Source organism: Plecotus auritus (genome assembly GCF_963455305.1).
Source record: "Plecotus auritus genome assembly, chromosome: 2".
Lineage (NCBI taxonomy): Eukaryota > Metazoa > Chordata > Mammalia > Chiroptera > Vespertilionidae > Plecotus > Plecotus auritus.
Window position 1 is genome coordinate 16503320 of NC_137771.1, and position 10979 is coordinate 16514298.

General features: G+C 56.2%; 2 protein-coding genes across 3 annotated transcripts; one reads left to right on the forward strand and one right to left on the reverse strand.

Annotated features, from left to right (window-relative positions):
• The first annotated feature begins 2643 nt into the window (after positions 1–2643).
• Positions 2644–5751, forward strand: FAM110D (family with sequence similarity 110 member D). 2 transcript variants are annotated; one of them, XM_080655986.1, is made up of 2 exons: positions 2644–2734; positions 4533–5751. In XM_080655986.1, the coding sequence occupies exon 2, from the start codon at positions 4627–4629 to the stop codon at positions 5437–5439; it is 813 nt and encodes a 270-aa protein (XP_080512112.1). In that variant the 5' UTR covers positions 2644–2734; positions 4533–4626; the 3' UTR covers positions 5440–5751. The 2 variants fall into 2 exon arrangements, with proteins under 2 accessions (XP_080512112.1, XP_080512113.1); XM_080655987.1 differs by lacking the exon at positions 2644–2734 and adding an exon at positions 4304–4392 and having other exon boundaries at positions 4533–5745.
• Positions 5752–7011: 1260 nt separating this feature from the next.
• On the reverse strand, positions 7012–10388 carry LOC308241709 (uncharacterized protein C1orf232; the record flags this gene model as incomplete). Its single annotated transcript, XM_080655236.1, has 4 exons — positions 7012–7312; positions 8684–8781; positions 8893–8976; positions 10305–10388. 4 exons carry the CDS (start codon positions 10386–10388, stop codon positions 7012–7014), a joined length of 567 nt encoding a protein of 188 aa, XP_080511362.1.
• Between the last annotated feature and the right edge of the window lie 591 nt (positions 10389–10979).

Below are 10979 nucleotides of genomic sequence, written 5' to 3' on the forward strand. Positions count from 1 at the left end.
CATGCCCCACACTGGGGATTGAGCCTGCAAGCTGGGCATGCGTCCTGACGGGGAATTGAACCGTGACTTCCAAGTTCATAGGTTGACGCTTAACCACTGAGCCATGCTCTGGCGGGCTCATCTAACATTTTGAGCCCCTGAAGCACCAGGTGCTTTCTCTTCTCTGCCATTCTACACAAAAGGAAATTCAGAGCGGTTAAGTTCTTGCTCAAGGCCACACAGCCAGTGAGTGGTAGGCTAGGATTAGAACCAAAGGTGGGCAGAGGTGTGGATGGCTATGGCAAGGGTGGCCGACTGGTGAGGGGGTTAACACATTTCTCCTGTGTGACAATGTGGGTCTGGGATCTGAGGCTGGATCTGAAGGGCCTCCCTGACCCACCAACCTCTCCGAGAAGGAGCCAGTTCTGACTCAGGCCTATTCCCATCGATCCTCAGGGTGATTCGGGAATGAGCTCCAAAACAGGAAGGAAACATCTCTCAGATTTGGCCTCCCCCCTTCACCATCCCCCTCCCCGCCCCCGACCAGGCCCTGGCTCTAGGGCCGGAAAGAGCCACTTTAAGGATCTCCCTGGGGACCCATGACCAGAAAGACAGATGATCCGGTCACAGCAAGTGTGGCCAAGAGACAGGCGGGGCAGGCCGCTGCAGCTCCACCTCATTATCCCCCCATCTCCCGCTCACTCTTTCAAGCCTCTCTCACCCAGGAAGCCAATCCAATTTGGGACCTTTCCACCAGGACCCATGATAGAGGGTCTGTGCCCCCTGGCATCCCAGACAGAGTACTGTCGCCCCTCAGACAGAGAACCCCTGAAAGACTCCTTGACCACCCTCCTCCTCAGGCTCCTGAGGGCTGAGCGGCTCTCCCTCAGGGTTGAGTCGGTGTCTCCCCCACCCCTGACAGAATACTCAGGCAGGGAGATGGGTCACTTCTAGTCACCTCATCAGACTCGGGGCTGCCTCAGGCCAGCACCTGCGTTCCCCTTTCTGCAGTCCAGCATCTGCCTTTGGTCCCTAAAAAAGAGAAGAGAAAGGGCCCCCTGCCCTTCTACCCAACCCGGATGCTCCTTTAAGACCAAAAGGATGGGGGTTGTATCAGGAGTCAGACACAACAGCCCCATCCTCCCCCTCCTTCACAGGCCAGGTTTCCTGCCATTGACAGCATCCCAGCTGGGCCCTGCCCAGCCTCCAAGCTTAACCCCTTCATGACCAGATCTCAGGATTACTTCATCTATAAAATTAGGAGAATGAAAGTACCCATTCCATTAGGTTGTTTTGAGGATTAAATGTGTTAATTATTTGTTTGAAATACTCAGAACAGTGCCTAGTATTTATTGATCTCTCAATAAAAGTCAACTATTATTCCTAACTGTGTGAGCTTGGATCAGTCATTTCCCCTCTCTGAGACTCAGTCTCTTCCGCTGTCAAATGGGAAGAATAATAAAACCTACCCGCCTAAGATTGTCCTGGGGATGAATTGTGACAAAGTACATGAGAGCATTTTGTAAAGTAACAACACCTTATGAAACTATCATGGACAAAATAATAATAACCCTCACTAGGTAATAAAAATCTCGTACCGTTTTCAGACCCATTCCTCACTCGGCAGGCAGAGGATGCAGTGGAAGGAGTGGATTTGGGGTTGGGGTTGGGCAAGTCTCTCCCCTCTCTGATCCAGTTTCCTTACCCTGCTGGTCACCCTGTCTAGGGTCCTTGGGAGGGACAAAGGGGACTGGAGAGCACAGGTGTGAACATGCTTTGCAAAAGTTAAAAAGTGCTAGAAAGGAGGGAAGGGCCAGGTAGAGGAGGGCAAGGCCCCTTGGCAGGGAAATTGGTCTTTGAATTCTGGGCACTACAGTTTACCTGCCGGGGAGAGGGGAGGAGCCCTCCTGGCACCAGCACTGTGGGGACAGGGCTCCTCTTGAGACATGAGGTGCCAGACAAGGAACCGTGCCCGCTCTAGAAGTCCCCAAGTTGGGACAGAGGAGAAAGAAGGTCAAAGGACCTAGACTTGACCTCAAAATCATCCCTTTATCTTCCTGGTCCCAGTCAATCCCCTTTGCCATCAGAGGACTTTGGGCAGAGGCACCTCCAATGGCTCCCAGGTGACCTTCACGCCAAGACTTGCTGGGACAGGCTCACCCTGAACATCGGCAGCACCACTGTCCCCACCCTTAGGCTGCAGATTGCTGGCCTCACCCACGGAGAGCAGGCTTGATGCCCACACACCCAGACCAGGACGGGTCTAAGCCTGCTACAGAGGAGGAAAGGCACAGTTATTAGCACCCTGCTCTGTCTTCCTATTCCAACCAAGAGGATTTGCTAAGGTCCAGAGGGGGCTGACCCCTCGTGAGTAGCATGTCCCCACCCCAAGCCTCTGAAGGAATCAGGAGAACTTGTTTGGGGTCCTGGCTGTGCCCCAAGCTCACTGTGCCTCCAGGCAAATCACTTCACTTATCAGGGCCTGTGTGAGCACCCGTAAAATAAAGGAGCTGGGCCGGCTCCATAGCCCTCTCCAGCACAGATTGTGATCAGGAAGGAGTTAATGGAGGCCAGGCTCTGGGTCAGGAAGGCGAGGGTTAATCTGGGGGGCGGGGGGGGGGTGGAGGCTCTCTCAGCTTTTCCTGTGGAGAGTGAGGTTTGGCTGCCACCAAAGTTACTTCTAGTCCCTGCTGTCCCTCCTGCCCTCAGTCTGGACCTGCCCTCGGACCCCTGCATTCAGCCTCCCCACACAGAGGTGAGTGCATCCCCAGCCCAGTGCTGAGATGTGGGGGGGCGGGGGGACACCCAGGGACCCAAAGGCGGGGAGCCTGGCTCCAAGCTAATGAGCACAGTTCCCCAGCCCTCATCTGGAGCAGAAGCCTTGGATAAAGTTCGGACCACTAACCCCAGGACTGGGAGAAAGTGGGCGAAGGGATGTCTGCCAGGCATCTAGGGTGGGACATCTGTGGTTGGGCAAGGCCAGCCCAGAGGGCAGGGAAGAGGCAGTGGACAGCAGACTATTTTGGTGCCTGTGTTTAGGGATTTTTATAGCCTCTGCACTGGGGCTGGGAAGAGGAGGAGGGACTGAGGGGATGTGAGGGTATCCATGAGGTCAGATTAAGTACAATGCCCTCCTGAGACCTTGGAATCTCACCCATTGCGTGGTATAGTCCTTAGGAGCCAGGAAGGAAGGCACTGTCAGACTCTCCTTGCTTCCTGGGTTCCCAGTCACCTATGGGCTGATTTACTAGACACTAGCGGAGTGTATGAGTGAGTGTGTGTGTGTGTGTGTGTGTGTGTGTGTGTGTGTAAAGCTGAACAAGTTGCACTGGGGTGAGTGGGGTCGGCAGGGTCTCTGCCTCATGGCTCATCACCAGGGCTCCCCTCCCCCCATCCCTGACAAGTTCTATTGCTTTGTTGCCTCCAGACTTGAGGTCCTCTAAGCCCCAGAACTGATGTGTCCCTCTCAGCTGAATGGAGGATGGAGGCAGTAAGGGGGCAGGGGAGGGATGGGGTGTGCTGAGCTGTGTGGGTGGCCCATTCTGTGACTGCCAAGGAAACTGTCAACTCTTGATTTACAACCCCTCCTGGCCCCTTTCCCCTGCAGAGGGAGGTGGAGGAGAAGGGTCATGGGGTCTCAGGATGCGAAGGAGGCAGGGACCCTGAGGGCAGATTTCTAGGAGTGCAGGTTTTGGGAAGAATCAATGGCAGGAACGTTTTAAATGAGGCAAGGGGCCCATCTCTAACGGAAATTGCTTGGTTGTATGTCAGCGGGAATACAAGAAAGAAAAAAAAAGGATGTTCTGACAGGCAAGTGAGAGATCCAATCTGAACCAGTTCTGAAATGCAAGGCAAGAGACCTAGATCCAGTCCCAGGCCCTAATTCTCAGTAAGCCCTGAGCAAGCCCCCTCCTCTCTGGGCCAGGGTCACATTCTATGGGATGGAAATGCAGAGGTAGGTAAGGTGATGTTTACTGACGGGCATTCTGGAGTTGCCTTGGCAGGGGCACGGAGTGGGTGGGTAGCAGGCAGCTGGCTGACATGACCTGGTGATCACCGCCCTCTCCTTCTCAATGGCCCTCCTGGGCCTGGGCAGGGCAGTTGGCTGCAATGACTGGAGACTCCTACACTGTGGTTATATCCCTGACCTCGGTGCTCCGGGTGGGAAGGGTGGGCCCTGCTGGAGCCAGCCTGTGGCTGGGAAGCGTCCTTGTCTTGGACTCCAAGTTGCTGGATTGGGAAGAGGTATTTTTTCCGGTCCAGGCCACTTTCGGTAATTGGGCCGGGACCAGCCCCATTTCCTTTCCCAAGTGTCCCGCTTGCTGATGCCTGCTTGGCATGGTCCTGTGGCCAGATTGGGGCAACCCTCAATGTGGCATAGGAAGCCCTGCCCAATGTCTTTGAGGAATGGAGGTAAGGGACAGCTAGAGCCTCTGCCCCCTAGGCAGGGCACGGACGGCCTTGGATGGGGGAGGAGTGACTGGCTGATCCTATTCCTGGGAATGCCTGCAGGGATATCTACTCTCCCCCTAACCATTCCTCTTTCCCTGCAGGACCCAGGAAGCCCCAGCCAATTGCTCTCAGCAACTCAACTAGCTGCCTAACTCCGGTGGCTTATGGGGCACTGTCCCGCCCAGTTCTGCTAAGATGCTCCTAGCCTCTCCCTCCACCCCATCCAGGGGACGGACCCCCAGCGCGGTGGAGAGGCTGGAGGCCGACAAAGCTAAGTATGTCAAGACGCATCAGGTGATAGCGCGACGCCAGGAGCCAGCCCTGCGTGGGGGTCCTGGGCCGCTCATGCCGCACCCCTGCAATGAGCTGGGGGGCTCTGCATCTCCCAGGACGCCCAGGCCGGCCCGCCGGGGTAGCGGCCGGCGGCTGCCAAGGCCGGACTCCCTCATCTTCTATCGCCAGAAGCGGGACTGCAAGGCTTTGGTGAACAAAGAGAACGCCAAGGGCCAGGGGCTGGTGCGACGCCTCTTCCTGGGCACCCCCCGAGACGCCTCCTCGAGCAGCCCGGGCCCAACGGAGCGACCTGCGGCTGCAGGAGGTTGGACCGCACCCCAAGATGCCCCGGAAGCGGCGGGCAAGCGGGCGCTGTGCCCCACGTGCTCGCTGCCTCTGTCGGAAAAGGAGCGCTTCTTCAACTACTGCGGCCTGGAACGCGCGCTGGTGGAGGTGCTGGGTGCCGAGCGCTTCTCTCCGCAGAGCTGGGGCGCGGACGCCAGCCCCCCGCCTGGAACGTCGCCGCCGCCTGGCTCCGGGGACACCAGCGACTGGACATCCAGCGATGGCGGCGCGGATCGCTCAGATCACGCAGGCGGCGGCGGCTCGGAGGCAGCGGGATCTGCGCGGGATGGGCGCCCCCCGGTGTCGGTGGTGGAGCGCAACGCGCGGGTCATCCAGTGGTTGTACGGCTGCCAGCGCGCCCGCAGCCCGCCGCGCGAGTCTGAAGTGTGACCGCGGCCGCTCGGGAGCGGGCTCCCGAGGAGTCTGGTATCTGGGGAAGGTCAGGGGTGAACGCTGGGCTGGACCCGGGCACCGGCAGGGACGCCCTGCCTCTGGCGCGCAGGTGGCCTTTTGGCAAGCCCCTCCTCCCCCCTCTGGATTTTGGCTTCCCCAATTAATCGTGGGGGCATGGGACGAGATTATTCCCAAGGCCCTTCCCAGTGCAGACAGCGGAGGCAGAGGAGGCCTCCTCGTGGCCCCTGGGGAGTGAAGACTGGGCTGAGAATTCAGAGAACCTGCTGAATAAAGGCAAAACGTTAAGCGAGTCGAGAGGTTGATGTGGAGGAAGGGGGCGGGGCGGGTTTGCGAGTGGGTTTTGCGTAGGTTTTGGAGTATGGGTTCAAGGCTGACTGTGTGACTCCCTGGGCGAGCACTTCACCTCTCTGGACTGCAGGTGCACCCCTCGGTGATCATAATATGTTTGAAATAGTTGAAAGCTCACGGCAATGTTCCCCGCACATGGAAGTGCTCAGTGAAGGAAAGCTGCTATAACCACTACCGAATTAGTACCTACTCACACTATTACGATCATTTCCTCCACCGACCCCCAGGTCGGTCCACACTACAGCCAGGAAGAGGGAATAGAGTGTTTAGGCGGTTCTGGGGAGAGTCTGCTCTAGAAATCTGGGGGCCACCCGTGCCTAAAAGGTCCCCATTCCTGGAGTTTTACTGCCTGCTTTTGGTTGCAAGGTATGAAGGGCTGGACCAGAATTGAGGATAATAAAGGCAAGGACCCTCCAAACAAGGATTTTGCCAACCCGCAGCCTCACATCCTGCCCTTTCCCTCAAACACCACAAGGTCACCTGTCTTCCTCACACGTTTGATCTTTAAGTCTTGGTTCACGGTCCTCCCTTTGCCTGGGTTACCCTTCCCTAAGATTATATATCTTCATTCTTCCTCAGGAATTCCTGAATTCTCCAGTCGGCCTCATCTCTGAGCTCCCAAGTACAGCCCTATATTTTGAGCCTCCATTTATCACCTTGTGTGGGACCTGCTGATAGTCTGAGTTCTCTTGTTAGTCTGTGGCCTCCTAGTACAGGGACAAAGCACATAGTAGGGCCACAGACAACGTTTGCCAAATTAAAAGAGGCTGGGCATTCCGGCCAAGGGCACATGCCAGGGTTGCAGGCTCGATCCCCAGTAGGGGGCGTGCGGGAGGCAGCCAATCAGTGATTCTTATCATTGATGTTTCTATCTCTCTCTCTCCCTCTCCCTTCCTCTCTGAAACCAATAAAAGAGGCTGGGCAGAGCGATGGAGTCTGTCCTCAGGGGTTCCCCAGCTTCTCGGAAAGTTGTACCCTAAATCTAACACAATCCATCCTGATACCCTGGCTGTCCCTGGTCATTTTCTCCCTGTATGTTTGTGGGATAAGGAAGGATTCCTCCAGCTGGACCCCCACCCTGAAGTTGCCCACCAAAAAGCAGCTTTCCCGACTGTCCACACAAAAAAGCACGCGGTCAAACGGGTTGTGGGACCAGGGTTTTTATGTTGGAAATGAGTGGGCGCCCAGTTCAGCGTCTGGCTAGTCACCTTTGGGCGCAACCTTCACCCTCATCTCGGCTAGTTTGTGGGTAAGGAAGCCCCACTTGAAGTCGACCGCTGCGTCGGCCTCCCGCGGTTCGGGTTGCTCTGCGGCCTCCTCCGTGGCCTCTTCCCCGGCTTCGGGGTCCCGCTCCGCGGTGGGCTCGGCGCCGCACAGCTTGGACGCCGCCGCCTGCTGCTGCTGCTGCCACCTGCTGGCGAACGCGTCCCAGAATCCGAACCCCCGCGGCTCCGCCTCCGCCGCCGCCGCCGCCTGCGAGGAGGATTGCGCCGCCAGCGGGCTGCAAGAGACCGACCGGATCAGAGGATCAGAGGCGGGGCTAGAGGTCCGGCAGTGGACGAAGACGAGGAGGCGGGGTCAGGGACCAGTAACTGAGCCAGGGGAGCCCGGGGGGTTTCTGGGGACTGGAGGGGCCCGAAAGACAGGGGACAGGTCAGGTGTGGAGGCAAGGGGAGGGCTCAGACGTACCGCGAAGGGGGGCTGGGTGGAACAGGGTCGGATTAGGAAAGTGACTTGGGGCGAGGCCAGAGTAGGAAAGCCAGAGAGAGGCGCCAGGTCTGGGAAGATGGGGACGGTGCCCTGAAAAAGGGGCAGGGCCAACGATTCGAGCGAGTGGCTTGGGACCGGGAAGGGCGAGATCCTGGGAAATGAACGGTTTCAGGAAGCTGTGGTCAGGAAAGCCAAGGTGGGCCCTGGGGAAAGAGGCGGGGTGGGGACTGGGGTTAGGTTCTGGGATGGGAGTAAAGGGGGACCAGAAAAATGAGGGAACACGGGAGAAGGACGGGTGGAGAGACCCAACGGAAGGAGAAAGGTCTAACTCAGAGGCTCAGGGGAGGGGGGACTTTGGAGGTAGCCCGGGAATGTGGGGGAAGAGCAATCAAGGAGCGGTGGTGCGGCTCGAGGTGGGATCTCAGGTCTGAGGGGAGCCCCTACAAGAGCTGGGAAGTAGAGAAGATACGTGTGGGGACAAGAGATGGGAGGGTCAGGGGACCTAGGGGAGAAAGGAATATGCGAGTGTCAAAGAGAGGTGGGAATGTGACTGGGCTGGAGGAAGGGGCAGAGATGGAGGTTGTGCCAGAGCTAGAGCTAGGAGGAAGACTGAGGCCCTGGATCCTGCCCCCTAACCCTCCAGCATCCAAGACCTACAAGACTGGTTGCTAAACTAGTGTGCCTCAGATCCTTTCAGCTTGCTGAAATCTAGATCCCAGGCCTCAGCCCACACCTGCTGAATCAGAATCTTTGAAGAGTCTGGGAATTTGTGTTTGTCACAAGTACCCGAGGAGGATGAGTTTAGACCAGTATTTGGGAATCACTGATCTGGATCACCCTCTGTTCCAAACACCCAAAGGTTCTCTGCTCAGTTCCCTGAATCTAGGGAGATGACCCCTCCCACGTGGATGAAGAGAGAGCGCCCATAATACCTTCTAGCAACTCAATCCCAACATTTGGTAAATTCCTCCTGTAAGCTAACCTAATCTCCCAGATATGCTGATTTGGCCTCTTTCCTGCTAAGAGAAACAGAAGGGGGGGGGGGTTGCCCTTCCCAACCCTCCATGGTCAGAAAGACAAACTGACCACATGGAAAGGCCATGGAGAAGGCGACCCCAGGCCCATCCCAGAAACCCCCCCTCCCCCTCACACACACACATACTGGTCAGCACAGGGCTCCGGTGGCAGCAGCTTATCCTCATCTTCTTTGTTAAACAGAGATGACATTGTCAGCCAACCTTTCACTCCGACCCCCTGAACCTAGGAGGGAGGGCCTGGGAGTCATTGAGGGGCCACAGCACCCCCTCCCAGGACTCCACAGCAGCCTCTTACAGGCTCCCCGGGGCTGGGTTGGAAGAAGGGAGAACTCACCCGGCGGGCCAGCTGTGACATGGGATTGAAGGCCTCTGAGGTCGGTTCTGCTGTCTCAGACTCCACTAAAGCTGGGTTCTCCCTCTGGGACACAAGACCCCCCACCAGCATGAGAGAGGTCCCAAAGGCATAGGAACTTCCTCCCCCACTGCTAGCCTGGTACACATAGACCAGGCACCCCAAATTCCACAGAACTAAACATGCACCTACCCTTCTCACGCCCTTCACAGATGCATAAAAGTATTCCTTTAAACAAAGCTACCAGTCACATACATTACCTGTATAGAAAAATTCCTCCAGAAACACATATGTGCCTACCTACAGACGCGTCCATATATACCCAAAAACATGTGGACATGGGCATGCACACTGAGGTAGACACACCTGTGCATGAGCATGCCTCCACATGGCTATAGGTCTTCACCTCTACGCGGCTATGTGCACTGTGAGGCACTTATACAAGGACACATACACAGTTATACCATTCGCATTTGGGCACCTATACAACTGCAGACAGCTGCATAGAGGCCCTCCCACAGCACACAAACCTTTCCACCCATCCACAGACACCAAGATACAGATGTACACACAAACACACACAACAAACAAACAGAACACCCGCCAAACCTGCACAGAGCCATGCCGGCATAGACTTCTGCCCAAATGCACACACCTGAAAATACCTATACCTAGTTCACACCTGCACATACACCTTCACCGGGGATACCACACAGACACCAATCCTAACACTGACCCACACATACTTCTACACATGCCCAGGCCTGTCTAGACATACACTAATTCACATACATACACACACACACACGCACACACACACACACACACACCACAGAACGTGTTCCTGCCCCTGCCACATCTATTTGTGCAATTGCTACTTATCACAGCCTCTAGATGTAAAACTGTTTCAGAGCCTTTTCACGTTTTTTTCAATGTCAGGATAAACATGGTCCAAGTGTGGCTCTGATCTGATGCTGTCAGAGACCCTCAAAATAAAAGTGTCCCTGTTCCAATCTCTGGTACCAGGAGGCTCCACTTCTCCTCAAGGCAAGCCATTCCACTTCTGTTCAGCTCTGCCCAGGAGTAAGTAAGCTGAGTGTACCTGTGTGGCCACTGCCCACTGGACCTAGAAGGATCTTCTCCCTGTGGCAGTCCTGGAGATCTCTGGATATAGACTGCTCCCCCAATGTCCCCCAAGTCTTTTTTTCTTGAACGTCCTGGCTTTCTGACACTGTACCATGCCATTTGTCATCCTTGAGTGGGCTGATTATTTCTGCAGAAATGTACCCCCCCCCCCGCCTTCTCTCTGAGCCTGCCCCTTGCCCTTCTTTGTACCTTTCACTCCTGCTTCCCCTCTGCCCCTGCCCCACCCAGCAAGCATGGATGGTACTCACCTCCTCTGCCAGATCCTCCTCAGATTCCCCACCCAGGGTCTGTAGCACTTTGGATTTGTAGGTTTTCCAGAAGGCCTGGTTCATAGCTGCAGGGGAAACGGGCCTGGCACCCAGGTACAGGAAGGCAGTGGCTCAGTGGGCATCCAGTGGGTCTGGCTTAGGAACTTGGTGAGACCGAGAGCCTGTCCCAGGGATCTGGTGACTTCATTAAAGATGCACCAGCCTCCCCAGCTGGCACAGTGCCCGGCAAGTGAATGGATCCAAAGGAGTCTAGGGTGGGGGTGGGACAGAGCGGGCTTCTGCCACCTCAGCCCCTTGTCGTGACCCATATTGGCCAAGAATAATAGGGACATCTCCCCACAGAGGCCTCCTTCCCAGGAGTACTTGAATTTGATCTTTTGGAATGGCTCCAGAAAAGTCCTCTTCCTTTCATAAAGTCCATTTCCAAAGTCTTTGTACCCCAGACCCACATTGGCATCCCTGTGACTATAGCCATACCTGCTGTGTGCTCAGCAGGGCCCTGCCCTATGTCCCCACTTAGCCTCTGAATTGGAGTGGGAAGGTCCCAAGTCCCCCCAGTCAGTGCCCTGGGCTTACATTTCACTGCTTTGTCTGGGCTGGAAACTGATTCCTCTCCCCAGGGATGCACGTGCCTGTCTCCCTGTTTCCTGGCAA

Bases quoted from the DNA above. Each gene is read 5' to 3' on its own strand.
- FAM110D (XM_080655986.1), top strand. From the start codon at position 4,627: ATGCTCCTAGCCTCTCCCTCCACCCCATCCAGGGGACGGACCCCCAGC.